At 41.8% G+C, this 27,309-nt stretch overlaps 1 protein-coding gene across 1 annotated transcript in view; it reads left to right on the top strand.

Moving 5' to 3' along the window:
- The first annotated feature begins 8,450 nt into the window (after positions 1 to 8,450).
- KCNK12 (potassium two pore domain channel subfamily K member 12) overlaps positions 8,451 to 27,309 on the top strand; it is a 43,032-nt gene continuing 24,173 nt past the window's right edge. Inside the window, exon 1 of the mRNA XM_067565430.1 lies at positions 8,451 to 8,799. Coding sequence (XP_067421531.1) covers positions 8,451 to 8,799 — 349 coding nt within the window. The remainder of the gene's footprint in view (positions 8,800 to 27,309) is intronic.

Below are 27,309 nucleotides of genomic sequence, written 5' to 3'. Positions count from 1 at the left end.
AGAACGTGGCCAGATTTTCAGAAGTGCTCAGCACCCACAGTTATTCTCAATGGGAACAGAAAGTGGCTGAGTTCTTCCGTTGCCTAAAAGGGAGTTCAGCTTTCTTGAAAGTCCAGCCAGTCTCGTAGAGAACTGCTGGGTGCCAGGCATTTTTGAAAATCTGGCCTTTGGTTGGGCTGTTCAGAGGGACAAGAAGAGACTCCTAAAAGTTGACGCTGTGACTATCATCTAATAGACTAAATGAATTACTCAGGTTGTGGATTGTGTATACAGAACGTATCCTGAGTGGCTACTCAATATATTACAGGGCTTGTGGAGCTACCTCTCATTGTACCTATTACTAAAATGTATTAAAATAGCCTTGCATGCCTTGACACTGGGAGCAGAGAGCTTCCAGTGCAATACAATCATACAAAATGCATTAGCAAAACAGATGAAGGAAGAACCTAGCCCACCACGGTGGAAGGGTTAAGGCATGAAGTGTAAAGTTTCACACTTCGTATGAAAAGAGTCGGCGCCTGTATAAAGAGTTAGGTTGCAGGTACAATTCGGTAAGGAGCTGAGTACCCTAAGCTACCATTGTCTTCAGTGGCAATTGTGGGCACTCAGAGCTTCATAGGACCAGGCCTTTGGAAAGTATTTACTCATCACAATAAAACTGAAGTTAACTGTGGAGCTAATGAGATTATTCGCTCTTAATGAGTCTGAGAGAACACAGTTAAACTATTATATGTCTTTGCGAAAGAAACCCTTGGGCTGCTGTTTGTAAATTAGGAAAGAATGCAGGATTATTTTATATTAAGGGACATACTGCACAAATTTTGCTATTATTCTTTAAACATGGACAACATTTTTTTCCAGTATGATGAGAACTTTTGTTAATATGGTTTCAGTTTCAGACTGTCAAATTTGACAGAATTTAAACAGTTTTAGACACCAGCTTCCAAAATGTGCACACCCAAAACTCTTGATTCTCACTTGTTGCCCCTGGACTTGAGTGGGAATTTTGGGAAAATGGGGCCAGATCATCTCATCAACTAACTGCATGTGCACAACTCTCATGAAAGCCAAAGCATGTTATTGGCACAATGAGTGGACCCTTTATGTAGCTCAGCCATCTGTTCTTCTCTGTAGTGGGTAGGGGGGAGGGGGGAATGAAAGAGCTAGAAAGATGCTATAAGGGTTTGCTGCATGATATAGCATACCAATGTCAAAGTCAGGTATAATCAAAGTGATTTTTTTTCCCAATCACAGCTGTATGAATAGAAGGAGCATTATTTGATTAAAAACAACTTCACCTGAAGATTCAAGGTGTGTCACATCAGCTTCTCTATTACAATGAACTGGTATTTAACTAGGCTGGCTGAGGTACAAATAGCTGGAAGAGAATATAAATGGCCATCTCAATGATTCTGTCCAGCAGTCCCCTCCAAATCACACAGCTGTACTTTATATTGGCAAGAGGTTGCATCAGAAGCATCCAAGAGAATAATTAAAATGAAAAGTTCCCCCCATATTCTTTGTATGTGCAGTGCTACATGTTGCACTGTCCTGTTCCACCCGTTGCTAGCAGTTGAGTAACAAACAGATCACATTCACATAGAAACATCTGCAGTTCTAACTTTGTGACTCAATTACATTTATTTACATACAGACTTTTATGACTGATGCACTTGCCTAGAGTGGTATCCATGTTCTGAATGCACAGACCAGCAGAGGTGCCATTTATGACTTACAAGTACAGATTCATACAGAGAAAAAAAATGCCATGTTCTGTTTTGTGTGCAGTAAAGGGAAAGAAAAAGGATTATCACTTTGTGTAGACAATAACCGAAGTAGGTTGCTGAGCTTCTAAAGGCAAGGTGAGGAAAAAGGCAGTTTATTGAAAACATCTGCTCAGTGTGCATGTGTGGTCAAAAAATAAACAAAATGTTAGGCTGTACGAAAAGTGGGATAGAAAATACAGTGCTATTATATAAAGCAATGGTACTTTCCATGGCTGGAATGCTGTATTCAGTTCTGGGCTCCCTGTCTCAAAAAGCTACGTCACCACTGCAAGAGGTTCAGAAATGGGTGATAGGAATGAGTAGAGTCATGGAAAAACATCCATATAAGAAGAGACTGAAAAGGTTAGGACTGTTTAGTTTAGAAAGGAGGTGAATAAGAGGGGATGGAGAGGTATCTGAAATAATGATTGACAGTGCAAATAAATCAGGAGCACCTGTTTCCTTTGTCTCATTAAACTAGAGCAAGATGGGACCATTAAATGTAAAGGCAAATTTAAAATTAGTTAAAAGAAATATTTAGTACACAATGCATAATCAATCTGTGGAACTCACTGATACAAACTGTCACTGAGGCCAAGGTTTAGTAGAATTTTTAAACAGGATTAGACATTTATGTGGATAATTATAGTATTGGATGGGATACAGATTTATAAGGAATATAATCCTTCATACTTTAGGGTATAGCCAACCATTAAATGTCTGGATCTGGGAAAGAATATCCCCTGTCAGCAGGTTATTCTCTAATTTCCACTATGACACATCTTCTTCAAATATACATGGTAGTGATCACTAACAAAGATGAGAGACTAGGCTAGATGGACAACTGGTCTGATTCAGAAGGGCAGCTTCCTTGTGTACGTCTTGTATTTCTACAAGGATGTGTTGAAAACATTGGGGGAAGATGACAGATTGGGGAAGGAGAATAAAAGCAGAGGCAACAATGTGTGTTGCAAACATGTGGACAGAGAGTTCTGAAATCAATATCCTACCAAGTTGGAGGGAATTGCATAATAATTACATGATTATTCAGGTATAACTGTACAGTCGTGCAACTGTGCTCTCTTATTTGCCACAGGCATGGGTTGTGAATATTGTATGGTTACTGAGAAATAATTGTACCGTTTGGGTACCTATAGTCTAATTGGCCGAGACAATTCCATATCAGTCCAGACCTAATCCTGAAGTTTTGACTGAGCTGAGACTTCACTTAAAATCAATGGAAATTTGCCCAAGTAAGGTTTGAGTAAAAACTGAGAGCCCAACTGTGCAGACCTCAGTCACGCTAAAAATCAATGGAGGTGCTCGCTAACTTGCTTGCACAATCCTGTGACTGAGGATTTCAGGATTTTGAAGAGTGGAATTAGAAGGACAACGGAGAATTCTGATGCTGTTCCATGAAAGGAATTAAACAGGTAGTTTAAGTGCTAAAACATCATACAAAACTTAAATCCTTAACACAGAACTTGATGTCCCATTTTTATGATGTTTTCAGAATGGCAGTTTAACATCTAATGAATGCATCTCTTTTCTTCGCATGTGCTTCCCTCTAAACAACCAGGCTAATAATGTAACCACTGCTGTTTGATTATAGAAATAATTGCTTTGACAAACCCTGGCATCCAGTATGGCTGACATCATACACATAAGCACAGGAAATTAGGTCTTACGGTGCTCATCCAGTTTTGGCATTACAGGCTTGGGGTTTAATAATCAGCTGATTAAAGAGGCCAGAATAGCTCCATTGTATTGCTAAATTATGGCATGACTAGCAATGCATAAACTTTTGCTAAGCATATATTATCTTTGGGCTATATTCTTGTGTAACTGTCATGACATTAATGAGAATTGCCTATGGTATGAATCTATCATACCATTGTAATTCACTAAACTGAAACACATTAAACAGACACCAACTTCTGTTGAGGTAAACATCAACATTTATTGACCTGCGAGGTAAGCACTGAATTTACTATTGAAGCCCTGCTTTATAAAAACATCTGTTCTGATGTAAATGATTTAGAATCCTAATATTGTTTTGGCCAAATGCCTGGAAGTTTTAATCACCTAATCAAATGGCCAAGTAACATAGTCCTTTGACCAGCTGATTAAAAGTGTCAGTCATTTGGCCAAATGGCTAGTTTGAGAGATTGGCTTTACTGGAAGTTTTGTCTAAGTAAGGACTCAGCAGGGATTTCAAGATTTGTCTCCATGAAGCTTTGACTGATGTGCTGAACAAGATGGAGCTGTTGTTATTCCTTTAAGTCAAAATCTTTATCAACGGAGAATTAGCATCAGGCAATGTCCATTCTTCATGAAGATGGTTGAGAAAAGGGACAGAATTTTTAAAAAATTTTAATGAAAAATTCATCTTGCTTTTTCATTAAAATTTTATTTAAAAATATCAGCATTTTTCTTCCAGATCTATCAAAAATTGAAAAATGGGATGATTTTTTTTGTTGCAAAATTTTGTCAAAATCTCCAGCACTTTTTTATTAAATTAGAAATTTCAGTGAAAAGTATTGTCAAAATTGAAAATTTTGAATTTCACATGTTGACAGTGTCCATCCAGCCCTAATACTTAGAAATTAGTATACAGCAGGTTTTACAATACTATCGTTTTAGTGACTGAGCAGCTAAGCAACGTTTTGCTGTTTGAGATGAGCTTCTTTCTGACTGACAGTTTTAGCAAATGTTTCATGTGTTACCTGATCTTCTGAGTTGCTAACTTCCCTCCGTTTCCAATAGGCCTTATCCTGTAAATGTAGTTCAACACCCGTGCATTGTCAGCAGCAGGGACCGATGTCTGGTCCTAAAAGCATAAGCCTTGCCATGTGTGGTCTAGCCACCACTAGAACGGGACAGAGTGCTGCACTGCGTGAGTGTGGGTTACACAAACACTCAAGTGAGTAGTCTCAGGGAAAGTCAATGAGATCATTCACTTGAGTAAGCATTCCAAAGTAAGAGGGAAATACCACTGACCTATTGTATTTTATAGGATAGGCCCTAGCCCCAGTGTGTGTTCTAAGATAGCTCCCGCCCAAACCTCCGCGTTACTCTGCCTCCAACTATGATAGAAGATGCCTTGTTCTCATGTTTTATCCTCAGGCATTATTTCTCATGTTACCATTTCATTTCTTATCCTGGTGTCCCTCTGATATAATGTGTGATTTCTGCCAGAGAGAAATACCTGTTTGGCATTCACTCTCTTCTGTCCCTGTGTACAGTCAACAAGTCTGACCAACCACACTTTCAGCCTCGTGGCTATGTGTGGCCTCACACCGGCAAGGCCTGGTAACCTGCACCATATCATTCAGTCAAGATGAAGCTAACTCCAAGCTCAGAAAAAGCCAGCTTCTAAAGGCAAAGGTGCTATTGGGGACCGTACCTTTAGGGGTCGAGCTTGTTTGACGGAGTGTGGTGTGAAGCTCTTGTTATGCACAGGCAGCTGGAACTGGGCACAGAACAAAGAGTTCTTGAAAGCACCTTATTCACTGAGCAAGCACTGAACACCACCTGGTACCAGGAGTGAAGAGGAATTAGGATATTCCTTGCCATTGTGAAGACATCAAAAATATATTTTACCTCTTGAGAATGAATGGCTCCACTGTGGTGTAAGCAAGTCCCAAATTGTGTGTGTGTTCCAGATCTGTATGCATGGAGGATAATTACACAAGTGATATAGAACCATAGAGCAGATCAAAAGCACTCAGATCTCAGATAGGAACTTAAAACTGTTACCTGTGCATCAAATAATATGTAAATCCTGGTAAAGGTCCAGACACCATAATCACTCTTCTGCAAGGGGATCAAGTTAATTTATGTTTACTATCTAGGAAAAAGTACACTCCCCAAATAAAAAAGAGGAAAACAGAGCAAAAAATAGAAAGAAAAAAATCCTTCCACAATAGTTTGACACTGCTGTGAATTGGTCCCTATGCTTCCACATTTAGGCCCAGCTCCTGCAAACTGGTATGCATGTGAATAGCTCCAGAGTAAATACACAGATGTGATTATTCCTATGTCTGTAGTTATTCCCATGCATATATGTTTGTAGGACTGGGACTAAGTAGGATATTCTGCTCTGTGCCTTTTGTAACACACCCATTGGTTTAGGTCTCCACCCTTATTTTGATGTTGAATGTTACAGTTTCCTATCAACCTCTCACCACTGTGAAAAAGACTTCAACATCTAGTGGTACTTAACAGATAAGAGAGACTATACATTTTGTTGTGAACAAATTAACAGGGAAAGAATCCATCAGTTTTGGGCAAGTCTTGATCTTAAAGATGATGATAGCCACAAACTAAACTAAGTAGCATGTCATTTTCTTGGGTTTAACCTATTGTACTACAGAAATTGCAGATTGATCACAAATATTAATTTGCATGAAGTTAATAAAATGTGCATCTAATTAATAACCAATAAAATATTAACAGACCCTTCAAAAAGAACCTCTCCTGATAAAATGTGTTCTCAAATAAATCTAAGAAAGAAATGGACTTTAAATGTAATCAGTTTACATAGTTTTATAAACGAACTCCTATAATTTAAATTATTTTGTTTATGTGCCCAGCTGAACAAGCCCCAGACTTAGGGTTCTACTTTGTAAGCAGCTAAACCCAGAGGCTGGGGACACAGTATAGCAGGAAGCAAATAAAAGAAGCCTGCACATTTTGCATAATTGAAAGCATTGTCGCTTCCAACATGAAGTGTTTTGCATCTCCTCCTTTCTGTGGCTCCTTGAGACTCAGTCCAGTGTGGTTCATAGAGCTGCTGGCAGGAGCAATGCCACACACACACCTGCAGCACTGGCAGGGACGCCTCTGATCCCCTAGAACAAACACACACACAGCCGACGCCCCCTCGGCTGGCGGGCAGACAGAGCCACCATTTTCCAGCCTCCTCGCATCGGATGTTTTGCATTTGTTTGGTGTCAGCGGAGCGGCCACAGAATGTCCCCTCCGTCAGAGAGGAGAAGACAGGAGGGATCAGCCCCAAATCGGGGCGGCCGCTCCTGACCTGCCACAGCCCCTTTGCTCAGCTGGCAGCAGAGGCAGCACCGTTCGGATCCGGCAGCACCAGTGCGCTGTCCATGGTGCTCGTACAATGAAGCCGGCCGGTTTCCTTTGCCTGCTCTTGAGAATCGCTGGCTGTGAACTAGGCAATTCCGGGGCTCCTGGGGACGTTTTAAATAACCCTTCGGATTGACACCGCATCTTCCGCGGCTCAGCGCACTTGGCGCGTCTCACACTGACTAGGAGAGGTGTTTCGTTCAGGGACTTTGGGGGGCTGGGGGGCCCGGGAACTGTTTGCCTGAATACAGTGATTGCCGATGAATTGTAACACCAAGGCTTTTCTGCTGACTTCAGGTGGAGACAGAGCTCGAGTCCAACAGGGGACGCCTAGAATGAATCGCAACAAGGTAAAAGTCAGGCTAAGCGTGAACGAAAGCTGCCTCCTTTGGTGAATTGCGGGTCTGGCCACGGATGCATTTTTGCAAGGAACCATTCCGTTTAAAGTATGCACCCGTGCTGGCAGAGGAAGTAACCTGGGGATGCAAGCGGTGCTCTGTTGCAAAGCAAGCCTTAAATCGTCTATAAAAAACACAAAAACTTGGAGCCCCTTTTGGTGAGCGGGGAGGCACGTTTGAAGGTAGATATGCTACAGTGTTACGATCTGCAGAAAGTTGCGTTGGCATTTTATTGCTTCAGGTCACCACCCAGCGAAAGGAAAGGAAAAAAAGAAATCAGAGCAAATGCAGAGGACGAGTGCGCGTGATGGAGCAATGAAGCTGAAAGTCCGGCTCACCGCGTTCTGCCAAACCTTGAGCGTGTCACACTCCGACCGAATCCGGATCGCTTTGAACGCAGCTGGTCTCCTGCAGACGACATTGGCCTGGCTGGATACTTATGGACACACAGACGCATGATGCAGCGATTTGTATAGGGAAAGATGGACTCGCAGAGGATACTTTTCAGATGCGGGATTTAAGGGATCTGTTGCCTAGGCAAATTCCCTAGAGGAAGGGGACCAGCCAGGGCTCCATTTGGTGGGAGCGTTGCAAACAACATGGTGAGACATTAGCGGGATGCAGCAGCACTGGGTGAGCCTCAGCTGTTGCGGTGACTACATTGTGACCAAACAGTTGTTAACTGGAGTGAGAACACATTGGACTCCATTCTTCCTGGCTACCCAAAATTCATAACTTTCCCCAAAAGAGAAGGGCCAGGCAGAGCGGGAGTGCCCGCGGCTGGCAAGCTGGCTACAAAGAATATGGCCACTTGGAGGAAGGGGATGGGGAGTACAGCTGTTTCCCAGGAACCAATGGCCACCGCATTTCCCAGCTCAGTGGCGAGCTCGAAGGACAAAGGGACCCCCAGACGTGGCTCCAAGGGACGCTCCAGCCAAGGAGGGGCCTGTCCGCAGGACCCCCTGGGCTTCCGGCTCGTTGCATGCTACTGCCGCTTGCTCCACTGACATCGGCATGGCAGTTCAGGGCTCCCCGCTGGCTCTTGCTCCGCCTGACTCGGAAAAGCAGCAGCTGCAATGAACTAGCTGCGGTTTCCCCACGGGAAACTCCGCGCGGTGAGCGGCAGCCCGATGCCCGGGTCCCCGATGAGGTGTCGGGCACTGTCCGCCGCCTCGGGGGTGCTGAAGTTCGGATGATGTCCGGCAGGAGAGCGCAGGGCTGCTGCTGCTGCTGCTGGTCCCACCTCAACGAGGACAACGGCAGGTTCCTCCTCTTAGCCGCCCTGATCGCAGTGTATCTGACCGCCGGCGCCAGCGTGTTCTCCGCCCTGGAGAGGCCGTCCGAAGCGGAGGCGCAGCGCCGCTGGAACCGGACCCTGCAGAACTTCAGCCAGACCTTCAACATCAGCGCGCCCGAGCTCAGGGACTTCCTGCGGCGCTATGAAGCAGCCATGGCCGCGGGCATCCGGGCAGATGCCCTAAGACCACGCTGGGACTTCACCGGGGCTTTCTATTTTGTGGGGACTGTGGTGTCTACGATAGGTAAGTCTCTCTCTCTTCCCCTCTCCTCCCCCCGGAGCAATGCACCGACTTCCTGCAAATCACGGGGCCAGCGCCCTCCATCCCAGCCCTCGATTCTGCCACTGGGAATGTTACGATCTTTTCTTTGCGGTGCAAACCTCTTCACTGCGGAGGGGCTCGGGCGGTGGAACGGGAGTGACGGACTGAATGCGGATGCATCGTGTGTTAAGACAGTTCCCATGATAAACGATAGGGCGTAAAAGTTACTTCGAGATGTTGTAAAAACTCGTCCCCTCCCCCCTTGGTTGTATTTTGAATAAAGGTGAGGAAGGGAAGCAAGGACAGTTACAGTCTATGGCACTAGCTTCCGTGTGTAGGGTGAGGCTTTTTGTCTGGTCCAGGGGGAAAGAAAGAAAAGTGGGGTAAGAGCCACCCATTAAACATGCGTGGAAAAAACAAGATAGCTGCTCTGCTTTCAAGAGCTAAATTATGTTGCTATGGTGATTAAAGTTTTGAAATGACGTTCCAATCTCCCTTTAAAAAGCTGTATCAGGTTGCTATAGCAACTGGAGTTTGCGAGTGCTTGTAAAGTGAGAATGTCACCAAAAGGAGTGCGTGCATGTTTCCATCGCTGGTCGCTGATCATAACTCAGATTCTGTACAGCCCTAGTGAAGAAATTCATCACCCATTTCCCGCTTCACGCTCCTTTGCTTTGTACCTGGCTAAATGTTTTGTAAGTAGAATGTTATTCACAAGAGCTTCTTTCAGTCTTCATTACCACTTCTAATTTAAAACCAGATTCTGCCATTCTCACTTACCGTGAGTAGTACTGTACTCGGGTAGTACCATTGAAATCAATAGAGATAACTGCATAGTAACTGTCTCCTCATATAAATGTTGCAGAATTTGTCCCCGAGCAATTTCGCACTTGCTGTATATTTCCTTCATCACCCACCCCACCAGAAATCAATATATACAATATTATAATCAAATGTACTTCCTCTTTAGTTTCCTCTGTGTGTGAAGTCAACGGTAGAGATTTAGAATCTTGTTTTAAATTGCAAAGTAAATGTTGCCAGTTTGAAGGGATCTGTGATTTTAAAGCTTTTGGAGACTTCTCAATCCCTTAGTTTTATTCTAAATGGATGGGATTTTTACTCACTATGTGGCGAACGTCTCCACTGCAATGCTTTTCCATAGCAAAACAATAGAAGGTGAATACATGGAAAGATTTTGTTGTTCATTTGGGGCTAGGTTCACCAGGGGACCTTAGGCATTGCAATCCTCAGTAGTGCTACACCAAACTCTTAGGTGCCTTGCTGCCTAGCGGAATTCACAACCCCAGCTTAGGGACCTAGGCTCTTTATTCAATGCATGAGGACAGTTAGGCACTTGTCATAGGGTGCTCTGCTCACCCGAGTGGCATCTCCTCTGATGATTCTGGGGATTAGCGCTGCCCAATTCAATGCCCCCTTTCTTCTCTTTCCTCACTGCAGGTCTCCTCCTGCTCATGGAATCACAGTACAGCTGCTTTATGACTTGGTCCTCCATCCAGCTCACACTGTGATTTCCCCTTCCAGGGGAGTCTATCAAAGTCCTTCTGCACCAGCAACATCAGGCAGTCCTCACACCTTTCGCCCTGACAATGTCATTACCACAATGACTTAGGAAGTCTTTCCATTCACTGCCCCTAGCAATACCACTTGGCAGTGGATGGTAGGGGAACATGGGCCTGCCCTCTACTCTGGGTTCCAATCCAGGGCCCTACAAGTGAGCAGTTAAGGTCTGCAGCTACATCTACCTTACTTCTCTCATCCCTGGACTGCTTCCTACCATGTTTCTCTAAGCTTTTTGTTCTTCAGCCTTCCTAATCCGACACCTCTTTCTGACCTACTAGATAAACCCTTCCCATAGGTTCCTATACCTTTTCTCAGGGGGTTCCTATCTCCCCTTCCAGGCAGCTCAGTGGTGTCACCACTTTAATGGCTGCACGCATGCCCACCGCTGGAAACTTAGGCACAAACAGACTTGACAAGGTTAGGTGGCAGCTGAATGATGGTTTTGTGAATGCTAGTGGTACCCACATGTTGAACTTAGATGCCTCAAGCTGCAGTTAGGCACTTAAGTCCTCTGTGAGAATCTAGTCCTTGATGTTTCTACACATACTCTTGAAGATCAGATGACTTAAGAATCAATTTTAAACACTTTAACTGATAGCTTGATATGTTCTTCACCACGTCACTTTGTAATACCATAGCACATTTCTTATCTGTGTAACTACATTATAGAATAATTTTTGAAATTGGCCAACAATTAGCACCCTGGGACAACTGTGGAGAAATACATTATTCACATACACTATTCTTCCTTAATGTAAATAGGCTAAAAATACTAATTGTATATATGGCGATATTTGTTGTCTGCTTTGCTGTAGGAAGATTCAGACTGTAAATATTTGCTACATTTCTTCAGAAGTTCAATGAAAAGGTTAAACAATACATAGTCTGCCAGTCAAGCAATTTAAATGCTCCCCCAAACTTCATCAGCAGTTAAAAACAGATTGTGAAGCTCAGTGTTTGCAAATAAAGTTAAAAGATGTATTTAAGGCCACATGCCTGCTAGTTACATAATGGTATACATTTTCAATATGTCATTGACCACATAGCAATAGTTAATTGCTATTAGCTATGTTTAATAGCAGTTTAGGTGGAGCAATGATTTGATGGAAGGTTTTTTCTCCTAAAATTGTTATGGAGACAATTCAAATTAAACATGCCATGACTATCCAAAATAGATTATACCAATCATGCTGTTATAAAAAGGATTCCTAATTGATTTTCTTTGAAGGGAGCCTCTCAAGTTTTTAGTCTGAAAAAAGCTAAATTGTGATAGTACTATTGAATTTAAAGAACATATTTCAAATTCATTCTAAAATTGTAGGTCTTTACTGCAACTACATTATGTAAATCTTTTCATTACATTCTGGAAGTGTTTTATCAATAAAACAACTAATCACCATGATATAGAAATGATGATGAATATAACTATGTTGACTGGTATTGTAACCATTTTGCACTAAATAATTTAATTTAGTGTTTTCAAATTAAGCACATTTGATTATCCAGCCATTAAAATATCAGTAAGCATTAGATCTTTTCTCATCACAAGATCATAATATTTTTAAATGACTGTTCCTTCTATAGGCTGACTGGATGAAAAAGTTAATACAGTATTATAACACAACCTTCATTTCTCTACCAATATAACAGCAAACAAAAAATCCTTAGCAGAAGTGTGAAAGCATATAAAGTAAGTTTCCTGCCATTTATTCTGGTTTCAAATACTTTACTTCTAAGTCAATTCTTTCCTTTATTCCAATAAGATTTTATTAAAGTGTTTCCTTCTCATTTGCGCATTGTTTTTATAATACAGTCTGTAGAGACAAAGGGTTTGAGTCCCCTTTCATTACACCCATGCAGAGTGAGTATAAACCTCATTTGGAAGCATTTTGCACAAGTGGAAATGATTGCACAAGGGAGTAAGCAATCCGGCTCCATCTTTCTCTAGTTTACCTTATACGACTACCTTTTTATATCTAATAGTGTCCAATCCTCTCTGACACAAGTTTCCAACAGGGATTGAATTATTTTTTCCTGCAAGATAGCAAATCTGCAATCCTTTTATTGAGTTGTCCCTTACTTGCTGGGTAGTGTCAGTGATTACTTGTAGAGTAAGCGTGAGAAAGGGTGGTAGACGCAGGCTCAAAATGAGGGTTCAGTTGAGCCTTGTAGGCCCAGCACATAGTAAGGGCCAGGGCAGAGTCATGTTGTTCGAGATGGAGCACTGAGAGGCCATCTGCTTCAGACAGGCACAGTGACTCCTGGAGCTACCTGGCGCACACAGGGAGCCATGCCATCCCTTTATGGGATGCTTTTTATTACCTCCTGCATGCCCATATAGCAATGCTGGCTGAGGTGGAGCCATGGCCCCCACCACCTCCCTGTCTATCTCTGCCCTCTTTATGATGTCATGAGCCTCCAGAGGAATAGGGCAGGACTCTCCTGAGCATTGGTCTTCCTGGCCCTCATGCAGGCTGTGCAGGGATGGGGAGGTTCCTTTCACCCTCTTGCCTTCACTGAAAATAAAGGTCAGTCACAGTCTGACCCTGGTAACTAGGAAAGTGGAGCCTTAGAGCTCACAAATGCAACATCCTTTATGTTCCACTCCAGTCAACTTATTTGGAGAACTGTACGTTCCTTAATGAGGGCTAGATTCTGCCTGGCCTGTAATCAGGGGTGAAGCGTGTGCAGGGAACTTCCCCCCTTCCCCTGAACTGAGGGAAACACAGGGACTGCTCCTTCCACACTCTCTGAAGGGGACACAGTGCCATTGTTCCCCTCCCTCTTATCTGCCAGCAGAGCTGACTGGCCATGTGAATGAAAGTAAGCTGTGCACCTGGGGGTTCTAGCAGGTTCTGCTTGTTTGAGGCAGAATGCCTCCCAGTATTTCTCTTGGAGTGCTATAGTTCTCACAGCCCCTTGCCAAGCACTGTGCTTATAAGGCAAAACACAAACCTGTGGTAAAAAGTATATGATTGGGCCCTGTAGATTTCCTTTTATGCCTTTTTACAAGCCGAATCTTTCTGCACTTTCCTGAATGGGCCACAAGTGAACCTATACTGAATGCCCAGATTGTGGTCAGTAAAATGTTTTAGCGCATTCCATATTGCTTATGGTTGAATAACCAAATGTTGAATCTATTTTTTCCTATTAGTGATTTAAATTTTCAGTTGTTGAATAAGAAAACTCTCCTTTCTAATTTCTGATTGTCTGCTGCCTGTTTGTAAGGTTTCTTCAGTCATTACACTATACTTTCAGAGAGATTTTCTTTTCAGCAATTAAAAAAAAAATTCCTATAAACAAATCATCAGGTGGTGTGTTCTTGGCTCATTAGCCCAAGGGTCAGAAGAATTTGTTTCGCAGTTGATTTTGGTCCTTTCCCACTTCTGAACATATATTTCTCCTATACTTCATTCTGGAGCAAAGCAAGCATGGCTCTGATTAATATACTTCCAGACACAGTATAGGACTCCCCTGCTGAATGCTAACAGAGAGATACTCTTCTCCAACGCTAGATTACTTTGTGGATTTAACCTTTCTGTACCTTAGTTTTGCCATTTGAAAAATGAGCGGAACAAATGATACTTACCCACCTTATAAAACATGTTGAAACACTGGAGCTGCTATTATGTTTTGGGCAGCCACTTAGCAGTAGACATGTCAGTAAACATATTCTTTCAAAATCCTTTGGAAAATTAGCTGGCCTATTACTTTGGTGAAATTCTTACTTAAGCATAAGAACCAAAGTACAGTAAATGCTACAGGATGTAAAAATAAATATCAGATGTATTTACTCCAAAATACTTTGTACTGGAGAATATAAATTGCTTTGGGTTGGATAATGATTTGGACTACAGGCCTACACCAAGGAAAAAGAGGGCATGAGAACCCTCTTTTATAGCTACCAGGACCTTGGCTATGAGTGTGTAGGAGTCAGCAGGACTATATACCCATTGACTCGTAGGGCAGATGAGCCAGGTGTCAAATGTTAGTCAATTCCTGCTAGTCTGGACCAATAATAGATTAGTTCCCATGGAATAACCAGGGAAGGAATTAAAACTGACTCACAATATCACTTTGGGTCTACTCATAGGGTAGTGCAGTTTGCATGCCACTCATTGCTTAGGGCTGTACCTAAAATCACAATCTATCCCTTAATTACATTTCTTGTTTTATCTAGCGACTTTTTAAAAAACAAATGAGGATAACATTGGTGAATACTTTTCCTAAGCATTTGGTCATTAAATTATCCACTGTGTCAACCAATGCGGAAGCTCAGGTAATGTGAGGTAAGGGATTGCCAATAATGCGCCAATAATGTAGTGCTAGTTTTATAACAGACTTGGTATTGACATATTATAAAGAGGTAGTGTGACATTCACTCTCCTGCACCAAACCTGAGTAAATAAGCTTTCTTAGGGGCACTAAGTAGGGGCTGGGGAAGGAAACCAATCATGCCCCTCCCTTCAAAACAATCTGCAAGCCAAAGTTCCATTAATCTGTTGCATAGGATGGAAGAGAGACGACTGGCTCGCTGCACTCCCTACTTAGCATTTGGGGGTTCTGGATCTGTATAGTCATGGATACCATGGCTCTCTGCCTTCCTGCCCTGACCCTATTTAGCCTTCAACCTCTATTGCCAAGCCTGGTCAGGGATAGTGTGGGTTCCTCTTCTATTGTATTATTGTGGTAGAGAGGGCCTGGTGTGTGGCCAGGATATCTGATCTCCTGTGCAGGCTTTGTGCCAGCCCTCTGCACCATACTTAAATTTGATTCACAAGTTTTAGTCCAATTCTGAGTTTTTGCAAATTCTCACAGCAGATAGCATCAAAGCAAGAGTTGGGCTTGTGCATGCATATACTGCAGTTGATTTCACATGGCATATTACATGGTGATGCACGCTTCATATGTGAGAATAGGCAGGTGGAAGGAGATCTTACTGTCCTAACATCATTTTCACCCCCCATTGGTAGCACCATTGAGTGTAAATGATATTGGCTGGTAAGGCAAGTTTATAATCCTTACAACTGAAGTCCAAAGATCCAGATAGCTACCTTCCTCTTTGAATCTTTTGTGAAGACATGAACAGCAGCAGTTTTACCACCCTGCAGATGTCTCAGCAGAGAAAACATGACTGGATCCTCAAAGCATTATCCATACACAGTGTCTGGTTCTCATTTATGCTATAGCCCCTTTACACTGACTTGGAAAGATAAAAAGGCATTAAAGTGCATACATCTATACCCTCTTTAAGCCTCCTTTACCCTGCCAGAAACATATAAAGAGGTGCTAGCATAAATAAGAATCAGGTCCATGGGGATCTAAAATTTAATTGCATTAGACAAACAATTTAGTCTTTTGAAGAAATCCAGAATTAGGACTCAGAGTGTTGAAAGTGCTGAATCAAAGCAAATAACATTCAAAAGGCAATCTGATGGCTCAGTGAGTACATTTTCAAACATTGCACTGCACCATACAGGAGCCAATGAGTCGGCTTGCACAGGAGTGAGCTGTGAGTATAACAACTTGGCAAGGAATTCTACAAATAACCTAGACTGTCTGAAGACTAGGAAGGAGTCATGGGATTTATCCCATCTAATTTAATCTAATTTCACTCTATTTGACTAGCATGTCCTAAAAACATCAGAATCTATTCTCAACGGTCACAGTTCATCCCTGTTCTTAGAGCTGGTGTAAAACCTATGCATGCATTACTTAAATACTACTTTGCCCTATTTTGAGGACTTAAATGGGACTTGGGTGCAGTCCTTATGCTGGCACTTTGCACAGAGGTGAGCTACACTCATAATGCCTATGGATACTTACTTCAATGTCATATGCAATTTGATATAGAAAGACAAAAAGGGCAGTTGTTCTAAATGGACTTGTATCCTGCCCTCACCTCTCCCTCCTCCCTTGACAACAATACTATGTATAGATTCCCTGGAGTGGTTACTGTGAAATCTTGGTTTGAAGTATTTAATTATGTAAGAAGAAATCAATTTTTATGCACTGTATCTTTGAAAGACAGCACACATCCAGCATTAATTCCATTAAATGTTTTCTAAATTCATGTTAGCTCCAGTGAATTACAATAAACTATTTACCTACTTTAGTGTGGCAGGACCAGGACTGTTCACATAGATCCACAGACACCAGACACAAACTGCAAAGCAACAGTCAAACCAAAATGCAGTGTTGATAATCACAAAAATCACCTTTTCCCAAGCCTCTGCAATTATATACAAGAGGTTTTCACTGACATCTTTTTGCAAAAAGATCAAATTATCAGGTACATACTCCCAGGCTTGGAGTAAAGTAAAAACAAAACTAAAGTATATATGTATAAATTTTAAATTGTGTTTAATAAGGCAGTAGACAAAGCAAGCATTATAAAGTTTTGCTCACTGAGCTGAAATGTCAGCGTGCTTGCCTTTGCTTCTACCTGACTAACTGCAGTTTGAAGCTGGCATGAAAGTATTTGTGTTTTGTTTTGTTTCTTTGGGATGGTCTGTTGTGGCAGGATTTGGTAATACAGTGATTTTATCAATGTGCTAAGTGGACACCTGGAAGCTGTTTTATCGATCTGGTGCGCCCAATAAAGATTAAAGGGCTAGATCCTCAATTGATGTAACTCAGTATAACTCCATGGACTCAAATGGAGCTATGATGATTTACCAGATGAGGACCTGGCCTGTTTAGATTTACATTTCTAAGCAGCGTTCTCTGGTTCCTGTGTCTAGTTATGTACACGGGTTTGCTCATCTGGGTGCCATCAGTGGGAGTGAGAACCAGAAACTGACACTAGCTATTCAGCACATGGTCATAACTTGCATTCACTTGGGGTCAAGAGCATTAGGGAGGCTTCACTTTGAGCCCATCAGTATAATCTAAAGGGGACTAAAAGTGTCTTTTCTAAATGGTCATTGCGAAATAATTTTGGCCCTAAATTTAGTATTTTTGTTTAGAGAAAAAAAGCCAGCATGTTTTTATCAAAACTTAATTTTAACAGTAATGTTTTCAAAATTAAAAATAAATCAGCAAGAGTATTGCTTAGTTCTAATATGCCCCTGCAGTTTTTGCAGCCCAAATTTTGCAGGAGTGTGCTAATGCATGAGAACCAGAAATTGACACTGACTATTCAACTGGCAGTGGATTCCCCTGACATAGGAGAATCCCTGGGTTGTGTAGAACTGACACAAACAGCTCCTAGGCCACCTCCCGCCCAGCTCGTGGCATGTTAGAGGTGTGATGATAAGTAAGAGTGTGTGGCTGAATGCTGCTGTTCCCTAGGGATCCCCAGCTGGTACAACATCACCCAGGAGCCATAACCAGTCTGAGGCTGCTCTGGACTATTCAAGGTCTGGAACAGTGTAGACCCAGCCTTGGGACCAGACAGCTGCAACCAGCTCCTTTGAGATCTCTGCCTCAGGTGTGCCCAGGGCATATTGGAATCTGGACATCTGATAATCTGGTCTGCTGTCTATACCGCAGCAGCCTGTCTGGAAATTGAGACTAGGACAAGAAACTGAATCTAAGTCTCCCACATGGCAGTGCACAATATTACTAACAGGCCACTGGGCCAGCCCAGTATTTGGTTTAAAGAGTATTAATACAGAAGTGTCTCTTTTATGTGCAATATTTAATGTTAACTTAATAGTTAAGTACATTTACATAAGCTAAAAGGACAAGACATGGTTTAAAAGGGAAGTTTTATCTGAGAAAAGGACATTTAAGTACCAGAGCCATCATATATGAATACACAGCTCAGCTCGAATATTTTATTTTCAAAGTACTATACCAACATTAAATTATTCTTCACAATCCCCTGCAAAGTATGTGCTAGTTTTTTTTTAACAGATGGAGAAATTGAGATAGAAACGAGATAGATCAACATTTCCAAATTTTGTGTGCCTCAAGTTTTGGGCACCCAACTTGGGAGCTGGAATTCTGGAAGCTCAGCACCTCTGAAAATCAGGCCCCGCACTGTCTCAAATTGGACAACTAAAACTCAGAGCCCACTTTTGAAAATCAGGACCTAAAGGCCTAAGGCATACAAGATGTGATCCCGTGCCACGGAAGTCAAAGGATACAGGATCAGGCTCAAAGTGAAAAGAGTTGGGATCAGAACTCAAGAGTTCCTGACTGCTATCTCCGTGCTCCCCTCTAGATCATGATGCCTTTCTAAGAGGGGTGTTCCAGCTTACTAGCTTGTCACGTATGTGACACATTGAACAATATGTCTAACAATAGTTATAACAATATCTATGACATTGTTTAAAAATGGTAGTGTCTCTCCTTTGATCTTGAAAAAAATTCAAAGGAGTTTAAGAGTTTATTGGCATGGTACTTGATTATTCCCTTTTGACTTTGCTAGCCCAAATTTATCCTTTATATTACTCCTCTGAAATCAATAGATGAGTTTGGACCACTGATTTCCAACTTCTGGTATCCCTTATAAATCCAAACTCTTCAAAATATTAGGTGCCAACATTATTTTCCTCCTTTTCTGCCATTTTCTTTAGTCAGCACTCCCAGAAAGCTCTTGTGCTCACTTCAATAGCTCTCAGGCTGTTGAACTCACATTAGGTGGTTCCAGCCAATTAATTTTCTATTAATAGGCAACATTATATATATATTGGTATATTGGTTACTGTGTCTATATCAGCAATGAAGGGATAATTACTATGGTCATCACCTGGTCTAGTTACTGCTGGCTCATAAATCCAAACCCTGAGTAGAACTCTGTACACTTTGTTCCTATGGAGCCCAGATCAATCTCCATTCTCTACACCCCATATTTGCTTTGCTGTTTCATTCTCCTGGAATTTCCTCCTTGTCTGCTTCTGTCACAATTTCTCTAATACTGCCCAATTATTTGCCTCTCAGTGGCACAATAATTCCTCCAGCTTTTGCTGTCTTCTCAATTTGCCAGGCTGCTCTCTACTGCTGAGTTGTTTGCTTGATTACATTTTTAATATTTGTTTCAGGATACATGCAAACTTTAAAGTTGATAACCACCAAAGAGGGAGGGGAAAATAGAGTCTTGCGTTTTCTTTCTATAACTAATCACCCCTCTGTCTCTTTTCAACTTCTGTCCTGATACTGACCCCTGTTTCTGTGTCCAACTTGAGAACTTCTCCCTTCTTTGACTTTCTCCACCATGTGCAAGACCCCCACATGGGGGGAAGAGGGAGGAAAGGATACACTTTACCCAGTCCCGGAGGCCCTGGGTGGCCCAGCCCAGGCTGCAACCCCCATTACCATGAGGAAAAAAATTTTCATGGCTCATGAGATGGTATGTCTGGGATGAGGGATTGTGCTATGTGTGTGGGACGGGGCCCATGTTACAAGTTTGTACTGGGTCTGAAAAAATTATGCTTGGGCCCTGACCATGTGTCACAGATCATTTGGACGTCAGCATTTCTTCTCTCTTTTATTGAAGGGACATTTGGGCAAACATATTTTCTAGCCTTTATGGAATTTTCAATTGTTTTCCAGTGTTCAGGGAAAAGGAATAGAACTGTAGAAAAGATCTATCATCAACTCATCTCATGTAGCAGTTTCTCACTGTGACATTCTATAGTGACCCAGGGTGCCATTGGCAAAAAGCACTCAGCACTGGCCTCCCTCTGCTGCTGTTGTACTCATTGGGAGTTTTACCATTCACATCAGTGGTAGCAGAGGGAGGCCAACATCAAGCACTTTTGAAAATCCCACCCGTAGTTTCTAATATAAGACCAACACATTTTCATTGCAGATATATCCCATGCCTGTGCCTAGGCAGAAGTCTGAATTTCCAGTGTTACGTACAATCCTAGTCTATACTTTGAAAGTTGCCCAGGAGGTATCAGTAACAAGTGCAGCACACACATCTAGACAAGGTCAAACTGTGTCCAGAACTATTAATGTCTCTGTACCACTGTTCATTATCAGTAGAAGGTCATTTTCAATGCTTAGACCTGGTCTATATCTGGAATTCAGCCACTGAAGCCAAAAACCGGTGAGGCTGCATCAATGCAAATCCCAAGCATAGACAAGGAGATGTGATTTGTATAAATTGAGCTTAACCCTGCTTGAAACTGGGGTAAACTCAACTGGTGCAAATTGTGGTTTTCTTTGTCTACACTTGGGGTTTGGACCAGAACTGCTATCCTGGTTACTAGCTGCTAATGACTGATTCAGAGTTAATCCCAAGTATAGACAAGGCTGTATCCAAAGCTTCAGACTCCAATAGATCTTAGATAAAAAAAAGTTGTGTTCAATGTTCAAGTCAAAAAAGGTTTTAAACAATACAAAGTGTTGTAGACTAAAGGACAATTGCAAAACAAGCTCTCCCTCCCCCCAGTTATAAAAAATACAAACAAACCTATTAAAATCTTTAATTTGATATTTTGGCTTGATAACTATTCCCAGTATGAAAAGCTACTGCTCTCTGGTTTTCATATTGTTTTAATTAATCAAAAAGTAGACTCTTCCAGCTAATAGATTTTATTGAACCATTTACAAATAGTTGGAATGTGAATGCATCACCAAATTTTTTTTAAGTTCAGGGGTGAGATATTTGAAAGTGCTCATCATTGTCCTACCTCTGCTCCCACTGAAGTCAGCAGACAGGCCAATGCTGAATGCTTTAGAAAATCCCACCCTATGCATTTTACTGGTATATTAGGTGCATAACACCATTAACTGCAATTAAATATGGATCTGACTTCACAAACACTTACTAATGTACATAGCACTTATTGCCATATGTTGTCTCACTGACTTCAAGGGGACAGCACTACCCCCAGTTGTAAACGTTTGCAGGTTTAAACCTGATCTTTATAATATCTAATGTGTAACCAACAATAACACAACAAAACTAAATCCATCTGCACTAACATATACATGAAGGGCAGGAGTAGCATCATAAGCATTGTCCAACAAATAAAAGACATGGAATAGAATAACAGACAAGAAAATGCACTATGTCAACCTGGTTTTCTATCATGTATTGCTATTACTCATGTTTAACGGGCCACAGTCTGTTCTCCTTACTCAAAGATCTAATGAACAATAATGATATCTTGACAACAAATCTAGCTTTGCAGTGATTCTTCTAGTGAACCTCAAACCTTCCTAAATTTGGGGTGAGTTGCATTATTCATCACACCAATTTTTTCACATTTACAAAATCATAGGCCAAATCCTGATGTCCCTTCTCAATGGGAATTTGCCTGAGTAAAAACTGAGTTAAGAACCTCCAGGTGCATCCAAGCACCATATGAAAACTGGATGGAATCATTTCACTAATTATTTTGAAACAGCCATTAAATATTCAATCATCTCTTTGCTTGGGCTGAGAGTGTTATAGGAGCAACATGCTCAGCTCTTAAGGGTGGAGAAGAAAGGAAGAGCACCTCAGGCTGCTCAACAGCAACCACTCTAGCTGTTTAAAGAACAGTGTGGATAAGATTCAAAGTAAATCCCATTTCAGTCCTTCTGAGCTTGATCTTGACTGCAGCATAAAAACCGTGAAAGTGAAGGGGTTTTAAAATGGAGAAAAATGAGGTCCTCAGGCTGTGTGAACCAGAGGAGAACCCCAAGGAAAAATTCTCTCAGAACTTATTTCTTCCTGATTTCAGCAATATCTTTTGGAACTAGAGAGTTCATAAAACAGGAGGGTCTATGCTGAAGCAGGAAAATAAAAATCCTGCCAGGGAGATAAACAATTTCCAACTCCATTTCCAAACTGAGAACTAGTCAACTAGTCATTTTAATCTATATCACTAAGGGTCCTTCCTGTAACTCTTAATTTGTACCATTGGCCCAGCTGAAATCCCTCACCGTGGCTATGTGACATGCTCCCTTTCACTTCTCACACTATGTAACAAGACAATTGCTTCATTCTTCATCTTTAACAAAAAACAAAATAAAAACAAAACAAAAGATTATGGACCAACTTGTGGCCTGCCTAGGGCAGTATAAGGGAGCGCCATGGTTCACTTCACTGACTACCTGCATGGCGATAGCACTGTGGGATGGGAAGTAGATTCCTCAGAGCGGTAGGCAGGAGGAGGCTGAATGGGGTAGGGACTAGATGGAGCCTTGGCTCTACCCCCTGAACATACCAGATAGAGAACAGCTCCTGCTCTAGACCCAGCAGAGTTTACTTCTACTCTGAAACAGCAGGAGAACCAAGAGGGTGATTGTGGCTCAGTCTCCCTTCTGAGCTGTTCCTGGGGCAGCACAACCACATGCTTCCGTGTACTCTTGAGCAGAGAGCATAGTCACAATCTAGCCCTTATTAATTATGTCACTAACCACTTTTCAAAGAATAGTGGAGTCCAAACCAATTGAGTTTCATCTATTCTCATGTAAAAACCATGAACACTCACAAACTTCCCATGTTGCCTGTGCGCAACCCTGAACTGGCCCAGGTTCACTTGAAAGGTTCCTGAATTAGGGCCCTAATCCAGCTCCCATTCCACTGGCTTTAAGGGGAGTTAGTGCAGCCATTTAACTAGAGCTAATAAAAAAATAAAACTTGCTACCGAAACTCTGAAATTTTCAATGACTGTTTCATTCTATAGGGTTTCAGAATGGAATTATTTGTTCTTTTTGAAAATTTGTTTGGAATTTTGTACTGAGGGGTTTTGTTTGTTTGTTTTCCAAACCTGACAATTAATTTCCAGGTCTAAAATTTTGATTTTTGAGAAACCTCACAATGTGAGTAAGCTGACCCATCCAAATCGGCAATAGAAAAAGTCTAGAACTGAAAATAGGAAATGAAAACCAGAGAAAGAAAGAAGAACATTTCACAGAAAAATCAGTGTTTTTGCAAAAGCTTCCATTTTTGCAAAAAATGGCCAAACTGTGGGGGAAAAACATTGTCAAAGATGTTTAACAGGCTCTGTATTTCACACAGCACTGATAACATATGACAGACTGAGTCTGCAGATCTCTAATAACCGTCTTCCCATTTTCATGATTTTAAAGTATTTGAAAGCATTTAATTTTTTTTGGTATTCTTTAATTCCCAATCCTGCTTGTTAGTAAACATTCTTAAGAAATTTATTAATTGCTTTTGCAGAAGGATCCTGATACTTTTAGCTGATTCACAAGAATTTTCAGTGTCTGATGAAGGTTCCTGATACTTTTAGCCAATTCACAAGAATTTTCAGTGTCTTAAGGGATTCTTTCAATCAAAAACAGGTTTAAAACTTATTTTTATTAAGATAACACCAATGGGAAAAAGGTACTTGTGGAAAACATTGCATTTTGGTTCTCCTACCACTTTGTTAAAGTAGTTGCATGGTATAAAAGTGTTCATATTTAAGACTTAGTGCTGAAAAAGTGATAAATTGACCAGCAGCCCACAAATCTTCAGTTCAATGAACAGTTATTTATTAAGAAATATATTCCTTATTTATTTTGAACAGAGCACTTGTCAATGTTTTTTCCAGAGGAATTTGCACTCATATTTGCAACAGAAAAATAAGAAGAGGAAGGATTGTCCTGTGGGTAAGGCATTGGTCTAAGACTCAGGAAATCTGGGTTCCCTATGCTGCTTCATCACAGACTTCCTGAATGACCTTGGGCAAGTCAGTTAGTGTCTCAGTTCTCCACCAATAAAACAGAGATAATAGTATTTCTCTACCTCACTGGAATGTTGTAAGATTCCCAGACACTATGGTACTGAGAAATGTATAAGTACCTTGATAGATTTAATCATCTATATCATTTGAAAGCAGATGGTCATAGAAGAAAGAAAGGTAACTCTCCACACTGGCAATATGGTCATTTCCCTTCTATCTGAGAGTCACTGAAACGATAGGGTTAGCAATTTTTCTGGTGGCACCAACAGTTGTTGGAGCAACATGGGGATTTTTTTAATCATCACTCTCAGTTTTAAAAAAATATAATTTTACTATCTCCATTTCCCTGCCATCAAGCTGCTGGGTTTAAAGAAAGGGAATGTGAGCTTGTTCATGGTGTTCTTTTTCACATAGAGATAGCTGCTACTGGTGTCACTGGAGCCATAGTGACACTGCATCTCCAAGAGTTCTCCTATGGAGGGACAGAGAGAGGTTATGCTTGGCAGGACCACAATGCTGACACAGAGCTAGAAACACAGATATTCCAAGGTAACAGATATCACATTTCTTCAGTGCCTTGGGACCAAACATGAAGCAATATTTCCAGAAGTGATGGCACTGGGCAACAAGCTTTTGATTGCAAGGTTCCAGCACTTCCCTTAGCAGCAATGAAATGGGTTTTAGACTGACTAGCATTCAAAAGAACAGGCTTACACAACTGCTGATAGATGTGTTTTTTAAAAAAAAAGTGTAATACAGTAATGTGACGTTCCACTCTGCAATCTGGAACTTTGTGACTTTGTCCAGACCCACAACTACTTCAGATTTGGAGCCAGTCTATACCTTCAAGTCAGTGGCACAGCTATGGGCACCCGCATGGCCCCACAATACGCCAACATTTTTATGGCTGACCTAAAACAATTCTTCATCAAAACTCGTCCCCAAGCACCTCTTCTTTACCTACATTACATTGATGACATTTTCATCATCTGGACCCACAGGAAAGAGTCCCTCGAAGAATTCCACCAGGATTTCAATAATTTCCACCCCACCATCAACCTCAGCCTGAACCAGTCCAAACAAGAAATCCACTTCCTGGACACTACGATACAAATAAAGGATGGGCACATTAATACCACCCTAAACCGAAAACCAACTGACCGCAGTACATATCTTCATGCCTCCAGCTTCCACCCAGGCCACATTACACGATCCATTGTCTACAGCCAAGCCTTAAGATACAACCGGATTTGCTCCGATCCCTCAGACAGAGACAAACACCTACAGGATCTCCATAAAACATTCTTAAAATTACAATACCCACCTGGAGAGGTGAAGAAACAAATTGACAGAGCCAGACGGGTACCCAGAAGTCACCTACTACAGGACAGACCCAACAAAGAAAACAACAGAACACCGCTGGCCATCACCTACAGCCCCCAGCTAAAATCTCTCCAACACATCATTAAGGATCTACAACCTATCCTAGTAGATGATCCCTCACTTGCTCAAGCCGTGGGAGGCAGACCTATCCTTGCTTACAGACAGCCCCCCAACCTGAAGCAAATACTCACCAGCAACTGTCCACCATACAAGAAGAACACTAACCCAGGAACCCATCCCTGCAACAAACCCCGTTGCCAGCTCTGCCCACACATCGACTCTAGTGACACCATCATAGGTCCTAACCACATCAGCCACACCACAAGGAGCTCATTCACCTGCACATCTACTAATGTAATATATGCCATCATGTGCCAGCAATGCCCCTCTGCCATGTACATTGGCCAAACCGGACTGTCACTACGCAAAAGAATAAATGGACACAAATCAGACATAAAAAATGGTAACATCCATAAACCAGTTGGAGAGCACTTCAATCTCCCAGGACACTCTGTAGCTGACTTGAAAGTTGCCATACTTCACAAAAAAACTTCAAAAACAGACTTCAGCAAGAAACTGCGGAGCTGGAACTCATCTGCAAACTTGACACAATCAAACTGGGTCTAAACAGGGACTTGGAATGGTTATCTCATTACAAAAAGTAATTGTCACTGTTCACACATTCTCACCTCCTAATCAATAGTTGTGAATATGCCTCATCTACTCTAACTGAACGGACTTTGCTTATATCTACCTTCCCCATTGTTGTTCCTTGCCCTTGGATGTATATATATACCTCCTATCTGATTTCTATTCCTTACATCTGATGAAGTGGGTTACAGCCCATGAAAGCTTATGCCTTCAGAAGTTGAATTTGTTAGTCTTTAAAGTGCTACAGAACTCTCGTTGTTTTTGCTAAATTGTACTGGCTGGAATAGCCTCTACATGGCTGTTCTGGTGGAAGAGCACTCTGGCCATTCCTTTTTTTCATGGTTATGCCAGGGATGTCAGGCAAGATGGTATAGACACAATTAGCTACGCTGGATCTGCACCACCTGGGGATTCCTCCATAGTGTGTGAATCCCCACCTGGCAGTTAAAGTGGCTTTAAGGCTTCTTTGTGTCATTAGAGCAGTGCAAAGCAGTTTCAATGGAAGATCTGGTCTTTAATGGCCAGTGCATTCTCATAACCAATGTATATTTACTATGAGCTCTCTTATCATTTATCAAAGTATTAAGGACCTCATAGTTGTCCTATCCAGCCTAAAAATTACATATGCAGGAAAGATATTGTACAATGGTGAGTGGATTTACTCCTGATTTACACTGGTGTAACTGGGGTTCAGGAGTTTAACGGAAACAAGATTACATGGCCACTAAAGGCAATAAACTTGACGTTGCAGAAGCAGCTTTAATTATAACCTCTGTGTCAGTAGAATCATTCAGAGCAGTTTCTGTCATTCTCTGGAACTTCCCCTTCCTTTTCCATTTTACAATGCTACTCTACAGACTTACTACTCCATTTTTAAAATGTGAGAGTTGTGGCTTTCCCCTTGTTTGACTCTATAATCTCTGATTGACAAGGCAATGGTCTGATTCTCTACTAATTCTCATGGCCTTGCCATTGGAAACTGTGCTATGGTCTACTGGCACAAAGCTGCCAGAAAACCAGCCAACCAACTCACCAAGAACTCCTCCTGCATAGGATAATTTTCAGCTGGGATAGCAATGTCTATGCACCTCCACACCAGCTCTCAGTCCAGGGGCATGGCAGGGGGAGAGGAACATTGCTTGACAATGCCTACACCAGTTAGAACAGCTCCTCCCTTGGAGATCTAGGCAGTTGGGAGTGAGTTAAAATACCCCTTATGCTGCTCTAACTTAAGCAGACTAGCCCAGTGGCTGACCTGCCTCAGAATCAGGGGAGCATAAAAGGGACTGTTTTCAAT

The sequence above is a fragment of the Emydura macquarii genome, unplaced genomic scaffold (assembly GCF_026122565.2).
Source record: "Emydura macquarii macquarii isolate MOO-44397 ecotype Brisbane River unplaced genomic scaffold, CSIRO-AGI_Emac_v2 contig_2676, whole genome shotgun sequence".
NCBI classification, from domain to species: domain Eukaryota; kingdom Metazoa; phylum Chordata; order Testudines; family Chelidae; genus Emydura; species Emydura macquarii.
Note: the sequence above shows the minus strand (reverse complement) of the source record. Positions and strands in the feature narration are given on the sequence as shown.